The 21,185-nt window shown below is 38.0% G+C and overlaps 1 protein-coding gene across 1 annotated transcript in view; it reads right to left on the bottom strand.

Annotated features, from left to right (window-relative positions):
- SDK1 (sidekick cell adhesion molecule 1) overlaps window positions 1-21,185 on the bottom strand; it is a 1,163,851-nt gene that overhangs the window by 363,213 nt on the left and 779,453 nt on the right. The window contains 3 exon segments of the mRNA XM_078152930.1: window positions 3,864-3,942; window positions 3,944-4,055; window positions 4,722-4,833. Of these exon segments, the coding sequence (XP_078009056.1) occupies window positions 3,864-3,942; window positions 3,944-4,055; window positions 4,722-4,833 (303 nt within the window).

The raw sequence follows: 21,185 nt of genomic DNA, 5'->3' as shown, positions 1-21,185 counted from the left end.
TGTCTTTTCTAATCGGCAGCAGTTCTTTCTAAAACTGCTATACCATCGACAAATACTATCCTTTGAAATATTTATAATGGAAGCTAATAAAACCAGAGTTTGGAACCATCTCTTTTGTCTTCGTTAAAACCATATGAAGAAATGAGGAAAGGTGTTTCATCTTCTGTGAAAAATTAAGATTTAAAAAAAAAAAGCCATCATGCTCAGGCCTCCTACACATCTGTCCAGAACATAGGGTCTGCAACTCTTGAACCAATTGTTGGTAACTAAGAGGATACCAAGCATATTTCCTGTTCCCTTATGTAGTGTTAGGAATCATCTATCACTGATTCTCCAGGCACTCAAGAATTAGGTTTTCTGGTGTCAGCAGAGACATCAACAAAAATGAACTCTGTCTCTACTCTCGTTCCAGGCTTTCCAGGATAGCTAATAACCAGAAACAACCACTTTAAGTAGTACTCATAGCAGAAACTAGCTTGTTTCTCCCCAAAGCTGTCAAAAGTTAGGGTGCCTAGATCTGTTAGAGCTATAGAGATTAATACAGAAAGGGATCTCTGTTGTTTCTCTTTCTTTTTGTTCATCATTCCTCCCATGGTGTTATTGATTAGAATTCATAAAGTAGGATGATCCTAATGCAAGAAGAGAGCTGAAGGGGATATAAAGAGATACAATAGCAAATAAAAAGGAAGATAAGAGGGCCCATTTTTTTTTCTGACATCTTCTCTGCCAGTTCTCTCCACCAAGGCTGAATTCCTATTGTCATCCTTACAAAACACTCCTGAAATTGTAGTTAGTTCAGATACCATGGATGGTAAGTGTTAATTGTAATATTTACCACAGGTTTCTCTCTTAATTTATAAACACTGTTCTATAAATTTAACATCTTGTTACTTTCTCAGTTTGTTCTTTGGTAAACTGGCCTGCAGCTTATTTATATGGCTGTGAGAAAATGTCAATAATTAACTTGTGCATTTTTTCTATAGTTTATATGTAAGGACAAATGAAACATCTAAAGTGCTTCTCAAATAAACATAAATGAATTATAAGACAGACTCATGCTAAAAAGCACCTGGAGTCAGTGGGATATATCAACAACAGGAATCTTTCCACTGGGATCTTATTTGCATTTGGCAGGATAATACCTTCCTTTGCTGGTAAGACAATGATTCATTATATATTTTGAACTTCAGATTTGAACATCAGGGGTTCCATTAATGAACTAACCTCTCAGAATGCTCTGCAATGATGCAAATTGTACATCCATCTATAACTTAAGGTCCTAAGTAGTTGCCTCAGGCTTGGAGAGGGTATGTGACCTGCTATGCTCACAAGGGCCAGAAGTGGGATTTAAGCCCAAGTTTTTTTGACTCCAAACTCAGCACTGTATTCTCTACACCAAGCTTCTTCATATCTTTTAACTTAAAACTCATAAAAAAGAATAGCAGCGGATAACACTTAGGTTTTGAATAAACACCTGCAACTCAATCATCTATTGGGGGGGGGAGCTAGGCAGTGGGGTTAAGTGACTTGCCCATGGTCACACAGCTAGTAAGTGTTAATATCTCTGAGGTCGGATTTGAACTCAGGTCCTCCTGACTCCAGGGCCGCTTCTCTATCCACTGCGCCACCTAGCTGCCCCAGTCATCTATTTTTTTATTGTTATTCAGTTGTGTCTGACTCTTCATGACTCCATTTGGGATTTTCTTGGCAAAGATACTAGAGTGGTTTGCCATTTTCTTCCCCAGTTCATTTTATAGATAAAGAAACTGAGGTAAGTAGGGTTAAGCGACTTGCCCAGGGTCACACAGCTACTAGTGTCCAAGGCCAGATTTGGACACCTGCCTCCAGGCCCAGCATTCTATCCACCGCTCCACCTACCTGCTGCTATCTGGTTTTATCAGGGTGAAATAAAAGTAATTAGTAGCCAATTTTTTTCTGCTTTCTTTCACTGACTTGTTTATGACAGTAGTTCCTTTCACAACTTTATCACAACTTAGACTGCCAGGGAAGGATAAGAGTTCTTTAAGGAGACTCCCTGAATGACTGTTGGATATGGGGGTTACCATCAAACCCACGCCTTTGAACTCAGAAAGATAATTTCCTATGCTACCTGAGGCATAACTTAACAGCAAGCCAGAAAATTGCACCTGTCACAATAAAATCTTATGAATAAGAAAAAGAATTAAATCACTACCATAAATGGTATGTATTCATTCACGTTTAAAAGAAAGAACATTGAGAGATAATAATTCTAGGAAAAAAAAAAAAACAGGCAACAATTTGCTTTGGTATTTGGAAGTAACTGCAAAACTGAGGTTTGTATGATAGATTTTAAATATTAAGAAAGGAATTGTGATTGAAACTAGCATGCTGGCTTATAGAGTTTTTTTCCCTCTTGTTTAAATTAACCATAAAATGCTTTAATACAATAAAAACTGTCAACTAGAGATTTACAGATTAGTAATTTTAATTTTGGCTCAACTTATAGTATGCTGTTCTGATATAGCTGTAGATCAACTCTGATGAAAATAAAATGCTTTTGCCTGGAATGAAAATATAGTATTTCTATCAATAGCTAGTGGGTACATGAGAACGGCTACTAAAAACCATCTCGGATCTCATGTATAGACTCAGCAATGATTAATGATTCAAAAGCATCTGTTTCTCATGCTTTTAAAACTTCCAGCCTTCATTTTAAGTGATGACAGGTTTGTGTAGTGTCAGATTTAGTTATTTTTCACATGCAATATATACTTCTTCCAATGATTTAAGGAAATGAGACATGCTTTAAAAAAAAGGCAAACTGTCTCAAACACAATGTTAATATGAGAAAGTTTGCTTAAACACTTTTTTAGAAAATATTAGCTTTAAAGAAAATTGTTTTAAGACAAAAATCATGTGAAATCTACCATTGTTTGGACAATATTTTATTCTCAATATTACTGCTTCTTGAAGGGATGTGAATAAAGGTTATCATTATTATAACCAGTCTTCACCTCAGAAAACTTCTACTTTATTTTGGGGGGAGTGAAGGGAAGATCAGCAGCTGCTTCATATTTGTCATACTATGGCATCGAGAGAAAGCTAGGAAAGAGAAGCAGGTATCAAATGTAGCAACTTAAGCAGAGCTAAAAATATTTTAGTAACTGAAAATAAAATCAACTGTCTCACCGTTGAACCTAATCTTATCAACATCTAGTAATGAACTAAGGATTTCTTTGGTGATTGTAGACAACATAGTTCTTTAGGTATATGTGTGTGGGTAGATTCTGCCTAATATCAACAATGGCAGTACTGTATAAACATAAGTGGAGAGAGCTATTTTTTCAAGGTCCTCTCGATTCTATAATGTTACTTAGCCCATTTCCCAGCAAGCATCTCTGCTCTCATTATGCCATTATTATTCTAGCAGGAAGCAATGTCAAATAGTTCTCCTACAAATTTTTTTCTAGTGGAGGGGGAGTATGTGGAAGAAAGAATGCTGACAATCTTAAAGCCAGAAGTACAAATTAGGCTTCACATAGAGGTTTAATGGCATTAAAAGCCAAGATAGGAGAATTGTATGATAAGGATTTTACTGTGTTTCATAAGCTTTATGATTAAATTAAAATTTCTTGGGGGTATTAGGAGTAACATCAGTGTTGCTATAAAATATTTAATAGATTTGTATTCATAGGAAAGAATGATTGAATTAATTTGGAAGATAACCCCATTTTACCCCCTCTGTTCCATTTCCTCAGAAAGAGTTGAAGTATAAGGTCAAGGAAATGCATATTTAACTTCAATTTCTATTGTACTTTCCATATACTCTTTAACTCTAAGTGGAGATACTGGTAGATAATGCTCCCTGTCACTGGTTTTACCTATGATGGAAAGAAAGGCTTTTGTTCTTGCTGGCTCAAAGTCAGTTCCTCTTAATTCAGCCTCACAGATATACATTCCAAATGTCAGAGGATGTTGGGTTGGTGATTGTAAGCCGTCTTCCCAAACTGTGGAGTCCATTAGAAATTTTTACTCCATTTCTCTTCCAAGTCATGCTCAATTCTTCAACAGGTCTGTGAGGACAAAAATCATTACTGATTATCCTTCTGAATTATGTTGACAAGCGATATGGAATACATTTCATTCAGCACTTGCTCAACAAAGAAAGTACCTCAACAGCATGAACAATGGACATTTGGATATAATTCATTGTTACAATTCTATACTCTTTATGTCACGAAGCAAAGCTATACTCACCTCAAGGGTTATTGAATAAGGATGGGTAATTACTGTAGTAATGGAGTTAAGTCCTAATGATTTGGTTTCTTATTTTAAAAACAAGAATATTAAAAAAAGAAGAAAGCACTTCCATGGAACTTAACTATACAGGAAGTACTGCCATTAGAACTCAGTCACAGAAATGATGTTACTATACAGAAAACACTACCATCAGACGGGAGGGAAAATCAGCCCTTACTGGGCCTGAACCTCTCTTCTTCCCTAAAGTGTACATGTGGAACCTCCATTACAACTTATGATTGGAAGTGACCGAGAAGTGTGTGTATCATCCCCATATTTGATCAAGGAAAAATAATCTTAGTTTCTAAACATGCTATATTCATAATGTAGTTAGGCAACAAGATTCTTTATTATTGCAGAAAGAACAAATTGTCTTAGGTTTTTTAAAAGCACCAAATGAAGAATTAACATAAGGTTCTTATCTCTAATCCCCACAATACCTTGCATTGGCTATGCATTCCAATGTGACTTCACTGGTTCCTGCCACTACACTTGTATTGCCTGGAGGGATGACAATGACAGGAGCCATGATATCAGGTATATCAATGTCACCTGTAAGGGAGAAAGAAAGTAAGCTCATGTGAATACTTTGACTATTTACTCAAATAAAATTCTGCTTTGATGCCCTCCACAGCATGGAGACAACCCTGGATCCTTCAAGGCTATGTCAGTAGGGCGAAAATTCTAGCAAGTCTTTCCAAGTTGGAAAGGCCTAGCTATTGACCTGACAGTCTATGTATCTGTCTGCATTGGGCCAGCCCAGACAAACCTGAAGAAGCTCATCATTAGAGGGCTGGTCACTAGGCTAATCAATTTCTTTGGACATAGCCATTTGTGATGATTATTTATTGGGTTCCAGACAGGCTGTCACCTGCTTCTGCAGAGGGCATAGCCACGCTAATATCTCAGATTTCAGCACTTCTAAACTAACCACTTTGAGGAAAGAAAGAGTGATGGCTAGAAAATTACAAATGAAAGATCACGTCAGACCAAGCCTTTGTGCAACCTAGGAATCTTACACTTTCAAAATTATTGTGGAGCTTAATTAATCTTCTTAAAGGAGATCTTGAGCATGGCTATTTTCAAAGGCTTTCATTAAACTATATAAGCAAAATTCTTAAGTATACCCAGTCTTCTTTCATTCAGAGCATATAGCTCACAAGAATGTTTCCCTAGTGGAGAGAAGGGGCTATATCCTAATAGAAAGGGAGCCTATTATGCAGTCAAGAGGTTTTAAACTGCTGAGCATTTAAAAAATCAAATGCTTACTGCTTTTTTTTATGATTTAAAGCCCTTCCTGTTGTGTTTCATCTTATGTGCAAACTATTTTAATAAGAGCTGCTAGTTTTCATATTTAATGCTTAAATTTGGTTCCCTGGGGGTAAATACGTTCAATTAACAGAGTTTTATATCAGAGCCATTTAAAACCCCTTTTCTTATCAGTAAAGTAAATGACTCAATTCTCAGTCTCCTTTGTAAGACACCAAAACTGTAAATAATTTAGTTCATGTTTTGACAAGACAATGATTAAAAAAAATGAAGACTGCTCTTTTAGATGTCTACTATATACATAACAGCAAAATTATCTACCCACAGTGCATATAGCAATTGTTTGGGCTGAACAGAACCACTCATTTAATTCAAATAAGAGACTAATCAACCATTTCTAAAAAGAAAAATTTTAATAAAGGAATGTGAATGTATCAAGGAGAGAAATGAAATTGCTGGAAATCTAAATGGTTTTATCCAATATTTGCTATTGAAGAGGCTTGCCACCTGAACTGAAAAAGAAACTGGCAAATGAAAGGCACTGCCCTGCTGGGCCTGAGGCATGATTACAGCCACTGGGAGACCACACTAGGATAAAATACTGGCTTCTTTTCAACACTAATTTCCCACAGGTCTCTGTATTCTTTTTTTCCCTGGCAAAGCAGTATCTGCTTTTCATATTAGAGGTTTGCATTCATTTTAAATGAATACGCCAAGGCAGTAATATATTAGCAATACAAATTTTTGTAACTGCAAATTCACATAAAACAGATTCCTCCTGGTTAGTAGTTCCTCACTCCACCTCCCCTAGCAAGGAGGAATTGGGATGTTCACACTTCCCTCTCTTCCAAACTATTTGTATCAACAGCCAATCAGTCCTTTGAAATTTCATGCTAAAACACCTTGAAGGTTCATGTTTTCTACTGATTTTCCTATTGGCACTCTCTTTTTATGAAATGATAAAGCATGATGGACTGGTTATCAAATTTCTAAGGAGAAGTGCAGAGTGATCTTATAGCCGTTCACAGCAGGGCAAAGAATGTAAAATGAATGCCAATCAAATGAACAACCTGCCTGTCACCTGGGAAAGTCACTGATGAAAGGAGATGACCTGAGAAGCTAATATTTGCAAGCAGTTATATGAGGTGAAGAATAGCAGCAGTGGATGCTAAGAGGTCAGTGAACATGGCACTAATTTGGCATTAATCACTGTTTAGTGGCAGTGGCAAAATAGGAAAACCATGCTCAGCATCTGTCAGTTCCAGGGAAGAATGGTTATGCAGCCACTCAAAATCCCTCTGTCACATCCTCCCAAGTGCCATCTAACACTATTGACTTCCTGTTCACCCCTAAGAGTTTTTCTTATAAAGAAGCCTGGCTACTGAACAATTAGGCACTATTCCACATTACACTTTAGCTTCACTGATCCTCTTCAAGAATGAAGGACAAACAACACGAATAGCTTCTTCAAAACAAGCTTAACAAAAAGTTAGCATTTGCTATTCAAATATTAAGCTAAAATTTAGAAAAAAAAAGAATAGAAGAATCAGTGCTCATTTTTAGTCATATTATTAGACATGCAATATTTGGGGAGGGCAGATAAAGGCCTGTGATTTCATGAATATGGAGAACTCCCAGTGAGGAAACTCATTTTACCAATGCATATTAGCAACCACTTGGTAGTTTTTAGATTTTGTTGCCTGGGGTAATGAGGGATTAAGTTATTTACCTAGGATCACAAGCTATTAGGTTCCAAAGGCAGGACTGGAACCTAGGCTTTCCTTATGTCATGGCCAGTTCTCTATCCACGATGCGGTATGATCTCATTATGTATGCAACATACAATACAGCAAATGTACTAAACACAATATTCAATAGATTGTAAGGCTATATCACCCTGATTACACCTGATCTCATCTGATCCTGGAAGCTAAACAGGATTGGGCCTGATTAGCATTTGGATGGGAAACCACTTGAAAGCAGGAGGTGCTACATGTTTAGAAGACGAGCATAGGGACATTGTGGGAACCCCCCTCTTTTCTATGAAATAGTGAACAGATGGCTCATTTTCAGAGTTGGAAACATCCAAGTTCTGCCTTGAATACATGCTGGCTATGTGACTGCTCAATTCATTCAACCTCCCCAAGCCCCAGGTGAGTCTTTAAGACTATAAATTGCAGAATGGGTATTGACCTGCATTGGTAGCCAGGTTTCAGCTGTGTTGTAAAGATGAAAGAGTTCTGTATTTGGAGTCAGATGCCCTAGGTTAGAATACTGGATTTGTTATTTACTACCTGTATGACATTGGGCAACAGGTTACGAATCACTTAACCTCTCTGTGTCTCAGTTCACCATGTGGAAAAATAAGACAGCTGAACTGCATGACCACTATGATCCCTTCCAGATCTAATATATGATCCTAAGCAAAAGTTGTTCAGTCATATCTTACTCTCCGTGACCCCATTTGAGGTTTTCTTGGCAGAGATGTTGGAGTGGTTTGCCATTTCCTTCTCATTTTATAGATAAAGAAACTGAGGTAAACAGGGTGAAGTGATTTTCTAATAGTCACAGAATGTCTGAGGCCAGATTTGAACTCAGAGTCTTCCTGACTCTAGGCAGGGCACTCTATCCACTGTGCCACCTCGCTGCCCCCTGATTTTTCATAAGCAGGAATACTCACCAAAGAAATCAGATTTGGACTCCCTCTGCAGCCTTCCCCCTCCCCACCCCCCCACCACACTCTGCCCAAATCAAGCTGTCTGAAGAAAATCATACTGTCTGCAAGTCAAGATCCAATATTATTTTTAGAAGGTATAGCAAGAGGCAGAGCCAAGATGGCAGAGTGAAAGCAGTGACTTGCTTGAGCTCTCCTACAAACCCCTTCAAATACTCATAAAAAATGGCTCTAAACAATTTCTGGAGCAGCAGAACCCACAAAAAGACAGAGTGAAACAAATTTCCAGCCCAAGACAACCTGGATGATTGATCAGAAAGGTGTATCGTGCCAGGCTGGGAGCGCAGAGCAGCGTGGCTTGGGTGCACAGGCCGTAGCATGGGCACGCAGGCTGCAGCAAACATGGAGCAGGCCTCAGAGAACTGAATCTCGGGCAGCTGTGGAGGTTTCCAGACTCCTCAATCCACCAATGCCAAAGACAAATTAGAAGGTCAGTGGGAAAAGTCTGTTTCTGTCGGTGCCTGAGAAAGGAAGGCAGGGTTTCAGCTCCATTCCCCAAGAGCTTGGCCCTGTAGGGGGGCAGCTGCTTCCCAAGCTTCCGGCCCACAGACTGAGGGGGAATCCAGTGGCTGATCAGAGAGGGATTGCAGGGATCTCTTTGCCAGTGCTGAGGCAGGAATCTCTTGCTTTGCCCGTGTTTGGATCTGGGCCACAGTTCTGGGCAGCGGTGCTGGGGTGAGGAGGAGTGCTGGCTTGGTGGAGCTTGTAGTGGTTGTGGAGAGGAGCCCCTCATCACAGTTACAGGACAGAAAGGAGTACTTGTAGTCGCAGGCCAGGAAAGGAGTAAACACCTTGCCCCTTATCATACCACCTTGGAAGAACTGAAAATTTACAGGTCCCTACAAGTATCTCTGAAAACAGCTGTACAAACCCCCGAAGCTTGGGACAGTACATTCTCCACATTGGAAGCAGATTCGTACCTTAACAAAGAGTTTAAAACTCAAGTAATTAGGTGGGATCATGAGCAAGCAGCGCAAAAAGAGTCAGACTATATTATCTTACTTTGGTGAAAAAGAAGACCAAAATATACAACCAGAAGAAGACAACAAAGTCAAAGCCCCTACATCCAAAGCCTCCAAGAAAAATATGAATTGGTCCCAGGCCATGGAAGAGCTCAAAAATGATTTTGAGAAGCAAGTTAGAGAAGTAGAGGAAAAACTGAGAGTGATGCTAAAGGAGACCCAAAAAAATACTGAAGAAAATAACACCTTAAAAAATAGCCTAACCCAAATGGCAAAAGAGGTCCAAAAAGCCAATGAGGAGAAAAATGCCCTAAAAAGCAAAATTGGCCAGATGGAAAAGGAAGTCCAAAAGCTTACTGAAGAAAATACTTCCTTAAAAATTAGAATAGAGCAATTGGAAGATAGTGACTTTATGAGAAATCACGACACAGTAGAACAAATCCAAAAGAATGAAAAATTAGAAAACAATGTGAAATATCTCATTGGAAAAACAACTGACCTGGAAAATAGATCCAGGAGAGAGAATTTAAAAATTATTGGACTATCTGAAAGCCATGATCAAAAAAGAGCCTAGACATCATCTTTCACGAAATTATCAAGGAAAACTGCCCTGATATATTAGAACCAGAGGGCAAAATAGAAATTGAAAGAATCCACAGATCTCCTCCTGAAAGAGATCCCCAAAGGAAAACTCCTAGGAATATTGTAGCCAAATTCCAGAGTTCCCAGGTCAAGGAGAAAATATTACAAGCTGCCAGAAGGAAACAGTTCAAGTACTGTGGAACACACATCAGGATAACACAAGATTTAGCAGCTTCTACATTAAAGGACGCAGGGCATGGAATATAATATTCCGGAGGGCAAAGGAGATAGGATTACAACCAAGAATCACCTACCCAGCAAAACTGAGTATAATCCTTCAGGGGGAAAAATGGTCACTCAGTGAAATAGAGGACTTTCAAGCATTCTTGATGAAAAGACCAGAGCTGAATAGAAAATTTGACTTTCAAATACAGGACTCAAGTGGAACATGAAGAGGTAAACAGGAAAGAGAAATCATAAGAGACTTATTAAGATTGAACTGTTTACATTCCTTCATGGAAAGATGATATTTATAACTCATGAGACCTTTGTCAGTATCAGGGTAGTTGGAGGAAAAAAATTATATGTATGTATATGTAGATAGATAGATAGAGGGCACAGGGTGAGTTGAAGATTAAGGGGTCATATCTGGAGAATAAAATTAAGGGATGAGAGAGGATTATACTTGGAGAAAAAGAAAGGGAGAGGTAGAATGGGGTAAATTATCTCACAAAAAAAACACAGTGGAAGGGGAAACAGGGGAAGGTGAGAGGGAATGAGTGAATCTTATTCTCATAGGATTTGGCTTAAGGAGGGAATAACATACACATTCAATTGGGGATGGAAATCTGTCTTACCCTACAGGAAAATAGGGGGGAAAGGGGACAAGAGAGCAGGGGGATGATAGAGAGGAGGGCAGATTGGGAAAGGGGTTAATCAGAAGTAAATATTTCTGAGGAGAGACAGGGTCAAAAGAAAGAATAGAATAAATGGGAGGGCAGGATAGGATTAAGGGAAATAGAGTTGGTTTTTCACAACATGTCTACTATGGACATGTTTTGCATAACTGCACATGTACAGCTTATATTGAGTTGCTTGCCTTTTCAATGAGGGTGGGTGGGGAGGGAGGAAGAGAGAAAATTTGAAGCCTAAAGTTTTAAAAACATATGTTTAAAAAAATATTTGCACATGCTACTGGGAAATAAATATAGGAAATGGGGTACAGAAGTCTATCCTGCCCTACTGGAAAATAGAAGGAGAAGAGGATAAGAGAAGGGGAGAGAGATAGAAGAGAGGACAGAGTAGGGGAAGGGATATTCGGAATGCATGACATCTTGGGGTGGGGTGAGGGGGGAGATGGGGTAAAAATTTGGAATTCAAAAACTTGTGGAAGGGAATCTTGAAAACTAAAAATAAATAAATTTATATTTTAAAAAAAGGCATAGCAGAAAGATATTTAAAAAGTAATCAATTAAGTAATGATCTTGACAAATCTAAACTGCTATAATGAGGATACAGTAAATCCCAAACTCCCTGACTGAAGAACATCTGCTGCCCTAAATGAGTACTCACCTTCCTACTGATGTAACTGTAGGAACTCCCTTCCCTACAGAACTATCCCTTCTCAGCCACTGAAGCGTCTTAGAATGACCTCTTTTCTCTTTTATCCCCCTCCACCCTTTTTTTCCCACCACTGCTACTAAAGATCTGTATCCTTGCTACTTCCTGCCAACCCAGACAACCAACCACCTCCTGCCAAAGATTTGAACCTCTCCTAGTGCCAATGCCAAACATCTAGTGTTGCCCATGGAAGACCCAGACTTCCTACTACTTTGCTAAAAACCTAGATGTCTCCAGGCCAGGAGACCCTTTTCTATTTTCTGCTATGCCTACTTCTTTTGCTTTGGCTTCTACAGTTAGTGCAGAAGGAGAAGGTTGTGAGGGATGCCCAGATGGTCTACAAAGTCCTGAGTTGGAACACAGAATGAGATTTCCCATGAAACATCATTAAAAATAGTAATATTTTCTAAAGCTATCAATACAGTAAGAAAGGTCAGTGACTGGCTTTGGCACTCTGAAACGGTTGTAATTTCATTGATGTAAACTGGTAGGTATTCTCAGTGCCAATACAAACAGCAGCACTTTAATTTTCCAAGAGCTGCAGTTGAAAAATTCAACATTTGGTGGATGAATTTCTGGCAATGAGTAGTTCCACACTTAGCCTGTATGAGAGAGCCTCAATTCAAGTCTTTTCCCATTTACTAGGAACTACTAGAGCTCATATTCTACAGCCCTATCCTTGTGAGTTTGGCTACATCACTTCTTATGTAAGCATAAGCAAGTGGGAACGGAATACTCATAACATTGATAAAACAGGAAAATGTATCACAAGTTCTAAACAAACAACATAAAGGCAAACTTTGGAAACGTAGATTATTAGTGAACTGAGGAATACCTGTAATACAAAGACATGTTAGTGCTGTTGAATTCAGTGTTATTTTACATCAATTTAATTCAATAAACACTGATGAAGTACCTCATATTTTCAAGGTACCAAAAATGAATTTTAGTCAAATGTCACAACCGTGTTAAGGTATCAATGTTGCTAACACCTGAAATGTTAGTTTCCCCCATAAAATCTATGTAATATGTCTGAAAACTCTTGGAGAAAGAAAAACAGATGGTATGCATGGATATGCATTATGAAACCTTAATGACTTGGAATCCAATGATTCATAATCATCAATTAATCAAAATTTTTCCAGAGTAGATTTTAAGGGAGAGGAAAATCATAAGACAACAATGCATACCAAGATTACCTTACATTGTTGTTGCTCAATTGTTTCAATTGTGTCTAGTGCTTTGTGACCCCACTTTTGACTATCTTGGCCAAGATACTGCAGTAGTTGGCCATTTCCTTCTCTAGCTCATTTTACAGATGAGGAAAGTGAGGAAAATGGGATTCAGTGACTTGCTCAGGGTCACACAGCCTGTGTCTGAGGCACTCTATCTATTGCACTACCTAGAGGCCCTTCCATTTATGTTACATTGAAGTAAAGAAACCAAGTATCATCCAAACAAACAATTTATTTAGCAGTGCATGCAGCTGCAAAACAAACTGGGTTTAAGGCTCTCCATAGCCAAGAACCCCAAACTTTGGTCCTTACTCAGTTAATATACAGTTTGGAGGAAATGAAAAACAAGATGAAAGGCTTAAAACACCTGGTTACTTATTAAAGGAGGGTATCAGGAGACAATGAGGTGAAACTAAGAGTTGGCTGGAGGGGACAGGGAGACAATTAGAAGATACTGAGGAGAGAAGGAAAAAGTGGTTCTTTTGTGACATTCTTTAAATTAGGTGACTCAGGAAGGGGAGTAATCTTGTGACTTCTCCAAAATCAAGTGACTCTGAAACCTAATTTCACAAAATTGTGGATAAAGGCAAAATGGAGTCACTCATGCTATTTCAATATTATATTCATTCATTCATTTCTTGATTGAACTAAATTTAAATTTTCTTTATAATCAAACCAGCCAAGGAGGCAGCTTAGTATTGTGGGAAGGACTCTGACTCTGGAGTCATGAAAGCATCACCATTCATCTCTGACTCAGTACCTGTAGGACCCTGGGCAAATTACCTCCTCAGTTTCCTCATCTATAAAATGAAGGAGTTGGACAAGATAGCTTTGAGGTCCCTTCCAGGCTCTAGAAATATGAACTACTACAGTGTTGGACACATAATAGATGCTTAATAAATACATGGTGATTGATGCGTTCTTATCCATAGGATAACATACAATGAGAAATGAAGTTCAAAATGATGAGCCTGAGGGAGTACATAATCTTTGCGTTTTCAGAGATGCAAGTGTTTTCACCATCTTAAAACAAGAATGTATATTAATATGTTTTAGATGGATTTCCAACAAGAGCTGGTTGAAGAAAAAATTCTTGGGCAAAACTCAGTTAACATAAAATTTAATTAGCTAAGATTCTCCATTCTCTTAGGCTGTCCTAGAACACTATGAACTAAAGTTTCTCCAAGCTGTTTTTCAGTGTATGGCAAGTAGCTTCCAAAGACACTGGATCAAAAGAGGAACTCTGCAGAAGCCAGCTGCAAAGTGAGACAAGCCAGCATCATAGTCAGAGAGGTTTGGTCTTTTGTCAAGGCTTCTTTGTAGTTCTCGGAATAAAGAGTGTAACACAGGGAAGTAGATTCCTAATCCTAGTCGATTTCCCTCTACATGAACCTCTTTACACACTGAAGAAAGGGAGCAGGGGAAGTTACCTAGATGGTATTTAATTAAAAACTACATTTAAAGAACGTCAAGTTTCACCTACCAAGACAAAAATTCAGAGCTAGAGTTAACCTAAACCACTGATCTTACAGATCACAGCAAATAGAATGTGATAAAGGAAAATCATGAAGTAGCTTAATCAAATTTATTAAGCTTCATTGCAGTGAAACTGTAAGCCTTGTCATTTTGTCTAAGACAAGGCTCTGATCCTTGGTCAGTTACCTACTGAGAGTAGAGTGCTAATGGCTTTTTCCACAAATGCCAAGTACTGACTCAATACATTCAGAAATATGTAGCTTACTTAGAGATAATATATGTAAAGTGCTTTGCAAACCTTAAAGTTCTATATAAATGCTGGCTATAATAATTATTATTAGTGATTTGTTCCCCACATAAAAGCTCCCCTCATAAAAGCAAAAGCCTAAACCAATTCAATAAGCATTTATTAAGTACTTACTATATGCAAGGCATTACGCTAAGCAGTGGCACCATACACATAGAACCAGGTAACCTAAACCTTAAGAAAGGATATTGATGAGACTTGGATCCTTAAAAAGTCTAATTCATTGAATATTTACTGAATGCCCACTGTATACAAAGTACTGAACTAAGTGCTAAGTGATATAAAAAGATACAGTTCATGAGAAACATAGTCAAAATTCTACTAGTTCACAGGAAGAAGAGATCACATTTTGGTTGGGCAGAATAATGAAAGGTTAAATAGAAGAGGTGATCTGAGACTAGAGCAGGCATGGGGAACCTGCAGCCTCAAGGCCACATGTGGTCCTGGAGGTCCTCTGCTGTTGCCTTTTGACTGAGTCCAAGTTTTACAGAACAAATTCTTTTATTAAGGATTTGTTCCCCATCCCTGGACTAGACCTTAATATATTGGTAAGATTTCAAGTGGGATACTTATATTATGGCAAATTACTTGGTATCTTTGCCAAGACAATCCCAAACGGGGTCTTGAAGAGGCAGATACAACTGAAAAATCCCTCAACAACAATAACAACTTATATTAGGGAGGAGAGACAGAGTCAGGAAAGTGTAGGATATGTTTGAGAAAGTACGTGGCGTAAGGAGTGCAGTTGGTGGCAAATTCTTGAACAGGTCTGCTCAGGACTTAATCTGAAATCCTTTCAGCTTAGTTAACCTGGAGACATGGACAAGGGTAGCAAAAATGGACAGAATGATGGGTTACAATCTATATTTTTAAAGGTCATATTCAAATGGATGTGATTACAGATCTATTTAATTATTTGAGTATATATGAGTTAAGAATCATGATGGTTTTTACCTAACAATATTGTCAGTAACTAAAATGCAGTAACTGCTTCCATAATCTTTCCCATGTTTGTAGAGCAATAAGCGTCTAAAGCAAGATTGGAACTTGAGTTCCTCAATTCAGTGCTTTATTCATTCCATCACCTAGTTGCCTGGATAAATACATACATACACACATGTATAGATAATATGTATGTATGTATTTGTTTGTATGTGTGTGTACACACATATAAAACATATACAAAACAGTCACAAAGTAAATAATTCCTGTGTGAGCCAGAAATGATCTCTTGGAGGAAGAGGGGCTTTAGCAGTCTTGAAGGAAACCAGGGATTCCAAAAGATGTAAGTAAGAAGAGAAAGCATCCAGCCAGTGAAAAGACAGAGAATTGGGAATGGAAGCATTTTGCATGAGGAATGACAAGTAGGCCAGGATATCTGGACCTGAAGTGTGTGCAAGGTAGTAATGTGTAAGGAGACCGGAAATGCATGAAGTGGCCAGATTATAAAGAGCTTTAAATGCCATATGGAGGAGTTCATATTTTATCTCAGGGGCAATAAGGGAGGCTCGGGAATTTGTTGAGTACTGGGACGACAAGGTCAGACCTGAGGTTTAGGAAAAGCATTTTGCTAGCTATGTAGAGGATGGGTAGGGATGAGGAGAGATGAAGGAGGGGGGATCAAAAAGAAGGCTCTTTCAGTAGTTTAGGCAAGAGATGATGAGGGTCTGAAGAATAATATCAAGCATTTAGCCCTTTAAGGTTTGCAAAGCACTCTAGATGCTACATCATTTGATTCTTTAAAAGAAAAACCATGTGAGGTAGATTTTATTCTTGATTATGTCATTTTGAGAGATGAGGAACTGAGGCTGAGAGAGGTTAAGCAAATTGCTCATGGTTACATGGTCTGAGGCAGGAATCAAACTCGGGTCTTCCTGACTCCAAGTTCATCGTTTTATATCCTGTATCGCCTAGCTGACTAACAAGGGTGGTGGATAGTCATTTGAACAGAAAGGAATGGACATAGATGAGAGATAATGTGGCAAGATTAACCAACTGATTGATATGTGAGGTGAGGATGATGGGAATGTTACTGACCAGGAGCAAGGTAGTGCCCCTGATAATTAATAAGGAAATTCTAAAGAGGGTTGGATCTTAGGGGAAAAGACAATGAGGTTAGGTGCGGCCTGGAGTTTGAGGTGATTATAGGTGTCCAGTTCAAAATGATGATCTTGGTAATGTGGGATTAGAGCTCAGAAGACAGACTATGGCTAAGGGTATAAATCTCAGAACTATCTGCATAGAAATAATAATTTAACCTATAGGAGGGCATTAAGATCATCAGGTGAGATAGTGCAGACTGAAAATCTAAGGCCCATGATAGAGACCAGAGGATATTCATGATTAGTAGAGCTGGCCTGGATGATCATCCAGCAAAGAAGAATGAGGAATAGAGGTCAGACAGGTAGGTGGAGAACCAAGAAACCCAAAGAGAGAAAGAACATGCAGAAGAACCAAATGCTGCAGAGAGATCAGGAAGGACAAAGATTGAGATCATTAGATTTGGCAATGCATCCTTATTTTATTCCTTCCCTGTTGATGACTGGCGACTCATAGAATATGGTTATTTTCTGTTATTTCTTTAAAGTAATCTTGAATAATATCAGTCTATAGATGGGAGATACTTCGTTACGCTTTTAAAGTGGAACTTTGCTCTGCTGATTTAAATTCTTATTCATTATCAACAAACAATGAACACAGTGGGATCATTCTCTTCATCTTTCAGTTAATTGTGTAATGGTAAATATGTGGCCCATTATAGAATATAAGTTGTGAAAACCTCCTTATTCTCTACTAATCTTCTCATCAAGAATGTCTTCAGTCTAAGTGTAGTATAAGATAATGATAAGTGTATGAGACAGGTCTTATAAAGTTTTCATATAGTTGAGAAAGCAGGCATATAGGCCCATAATTATTTATTTCTCTCAATCACCTTTTTAGGTATTAATAATATTATATTTTGTACTTTCTTTTGAAAAATGGGAAAAAAACTATTTCTCTTCATTATGCTTATCATAGACAACACATGAAGGCCTTTTCTACATAGTAGAATCTGGATGAATTAGTAAATTAAACAGTAGGCTCAAATGGAATTGGGTTATATCCTGAAGCAGACTTGGCAATTTCCCCATGCCAGGGGTAAATAAAAAAGGAAGGCACTGGTTAAGGCATGATAAGCATTCTTTCACATCAGACTTAACACTCTTTAGGAGTAGCTGTTTACCTACAACATAGATTACTTAACATTTTTTGGGTTCATTAATTTATCCATCAATTCAACAAATATTTTTAAAGTTCCTATTACATATAAAGTACCATAGAGGATACAAAAAAATAGTAGCTCTAATATATATCCTGTAAAAGTCAATACTTCAGTAGGGAAGATTTGATGTATACACAAATAACTTCAAAACAAGGTAGCAATGAGAATGATGAGTTCCATGTGAGTAATGCAGACGATAAATGCCATAGGAAACAAGAAGATGGAAAGATTAATTCTGACTGGTGATCAGTTAACTGGTTAACACTTGAAATACGCCTTGAAGCATAAATAGGGTTTTGATAGACAGAACTGGGAAATGGGCAGACATTTCAGAAGGAAGGAACAGCATGAAAAAAGGTATGAAGGCAGGCAGGGGCAAGATTCCTTTTAAGGGGAAGAAAGACCAGTTTGAATAGAACATATAGCTAGAGTCAACTCACACAAGGCAAATGCTCACACAGAGATCAGAAGAAGTGATAACGAGACACTCTCAAGGTCTCTCTGAAGAACTCTGGAATTGATTGTGAGACATGTGAGACACTGGCACAGGACTATCCAGCACAGAGCGCCCACATCAAAGAAGGCGCTGTGCTCTATGAGGGAAGCAGAATTGGAGTAGCTCAAAAGAAATGGGAGATGTGCAGATTTAGAGACATCTCCATTCCAAATGTTCACGTGGACTACTTGTGACTGACCCACGGTAGAGCCTTCCGAGCTTGTATTAGTCTGATGAGCCACAGTCAGACACACCTTGACCCTGACACAGTGGTGTCATTCTGATCTTTTTCAACAATGAAGGACAACAACCACAACCAGAACCAAAGCTGGAGTCAGACAGCAGCCTAAAGAAAATAAACATGGTTCAAATAGCAGGGGACCGTGAATGCCAGTTTAAGGACTATGTATTTTATTCAGCAGGTTTGTGCAATTCTGGTGCTTTTGAATTAATTTAGTGACATTCACCCATATCCTTTATCTTATTTGAATGTGCCCTCACACAATGTTTGCATGGATAGGTTACCCACCACTCACTTCTTATTCCCTCTTTGCTTTCAACCCAGAATCTTCTCCAATCCCCCCTGACTCTTGAGGCTTCCCTCTTATTGATCCCTCAATGTTTCCTCCAGGCTCATCTGGTTTCCTCTTGCCATGGAAATGCAATTACTCGCATGGTGGACTGCTGCAGAGGCACAAGCCTTAGCAGGAACAGAACAATACTCATCAAATTCTGAGCACACGTAGCATTTCATATAATTAGTTCATTTAACAAAGATGTAAAGGTTTCATAAAAAAAGAACACAGACTGCTTTCTTCAGAAAATATTGTACATCAAAGAATAGGATTATCCTCGCCCCCACCCCAGAAGCTCTAAAAGAGAAAATTCTACAGCTATCATTGTCCCTATTAAAAAGACTAGAGTTTCCTATATTTCATATGAATGCTCTTAGAAAATCTACTTCAGGAAATCTTGACTGCTGTGATCTTGAATTGAGAATGGGGTTATAGTGTGCTTCATTAAAGCCAAGACAGTGCCAGGTTTCTCTACTCCTATAACACGAAATAATGAGGTCAAATATTGCCCTCTGTTATCCTAATGCTGTCTGAGATTTCCCCTTACTCACAATACATGTCTAGCTTACATTTGAATACTGAAAATGAACACAAAATATGTGTAGTCTAATAACCTATAAATAAATAGATGTCTTCTAGCCTGATAGATGCATTTGCCATTAGAATGGATGTTATGAAAATTGCCATCAATTCAGAGATAAATTGTGAAAGATCTCCTAGGATCTTGGGTCCTCATTTGAACTTTAGAACCTCTCTAAGAATTTTTTTTATAGGCTCAATAAGAAAGGGCTAAGAAATAAAGCTTCAGTTCAAGCTATGGTAAAGAATAACCAGGATGGCTTGAGATAGAAAATAAAATATTGGGGTTAGGGGAAGAGGACAGAGATTGTGGATGATATTAAACCACATACTGAAGAATTTGATGTGATAGACCATAGTAGGTTTCTGAGTAGAGAAGTAACAAGATTTTTTTTAAAGTATTTGATTATTATTATTGTTTTACATTGAGCAAGAGCTAGAAGAAACCTTAGAGGTCTTCTGGTTCAATCCCTTTATTTAAGAGTAGAGGACACCTTTATTTAAGGTCTCCCACAGACCTAGGGAGATTAAGTAGATAGTTCTCTAATGAATAATATATTAAGTGGTCTTTAACGATAGTTTAGATATATGGGTCATCAGGCCTGAACTTTATTATTGAATGCAATTAGATATGGAATTAGATAGGAATGAGCTGATTTCAAAGATTCTCTTGAGAGAATCCATTAAATGTGAGAAGAAAGGGAGATGAGGAGAGCTGGAAAAAAAATGTAAAACTGTGACCCAAGGAGCCTTGAAGTATGGTGGTGTCTTCAGGAATAAAAGGAAATTATTGAGTGAGAAAGGCAATACATTCAGTGTCCAATGCATTAAATTTCAGATAACTAAGAGGGTAGGTCTTGTATACCTAAAAATGTTAAGCTGAAAACTGGACAAAAAGGAGAGGTTCATTTAAAAAAAATTCTGAAATGCTTTTATGTGAGGAAAAGAGAAAAAGAAAATGAAAGAGAATTAGTATCTCAACTGATACATTATTGTAATTAAATGAATGTCAACAATGTTCCATATGTGGTATAGAACAGGCAAGTGAAACAGCTCATTCCTTCTAGAAGCTTACATTTCAAAAATACAAAACAGATGTGGTGCCCTCCTTGAAGTTATTACTGTTTAAATGATCAGTTATGTTTTGGAAAGGAGGGAAGATTCCTCCTAAAAAAGAAGATTCTTTTTACCTGGTAGAGAAGAACCCCTAAGTATATGCATTAAGATGAAAGTTGAAGAATGCAAGACAAAAAAGGATCAGGTCCTCAGGGAATAGATCTTATTTAAGGAATCTATACATAGTATTATGAAAATTCAGTCACCATAAAGTTATATGCCTCTCTGTTACCTTTTAGCTGAAGTCAAACAAATAGAATTCTATATGGCCTTCTAAATTTGCCTTCTCACAATTCCTTAGTGAAAACAGCAACTTAGCAGTTCAGTCTTTGTCAGTGATCTTACTTTCCTCAATGCACAGAAAGATCTGGTTCTTTTTTTCTTTTTAATTTCTGATTAACATCATCTGACATATCATTAGTGCTTTTAACATGGGGTGGGGGAAGGGAATACTGGGGTGGCTTTTTATTCCTTCACTTGCTTTTGTAACCAGTCAGAATATGTGATCTTAATCTATTTAATTTAAAAAGAACAAGTCTATGGCAACAGGCTCAAGTCTCTTCCAGATCTTCAAAGCAAGCTATTGGCAACAGGTCTGTAGACTCTTTCAAGCAACCAGAAGGGGGAGCTGGAGACTTTAAATCTTCAAAGAGGCAACGAACCCCCCATGTTTCTGTTTATTTGTTTACTT

The sequence above is a fragment of the Phascolarctos cinereus genome, unplaced genomic scaffold, assembly GCF_003287225.1.
Source record: "Phascolarctos cinereus isolate Bilbo 61053 unplaced genomic scaffold, phaCin_HiC Scaffold_4;HRSCAF=312, whole genome shotgun sequence".
Classification (NCBI taxonomy): Eukaryota; Metazoa; Chordata; class Mammalia; order Diprotodontia; family Phascolarctidae; genus Phascolarctos; species Phascolarctos cinereus.
This window is presented reverse-complemented; position numbering and strand designations above follow the sequence as displayed.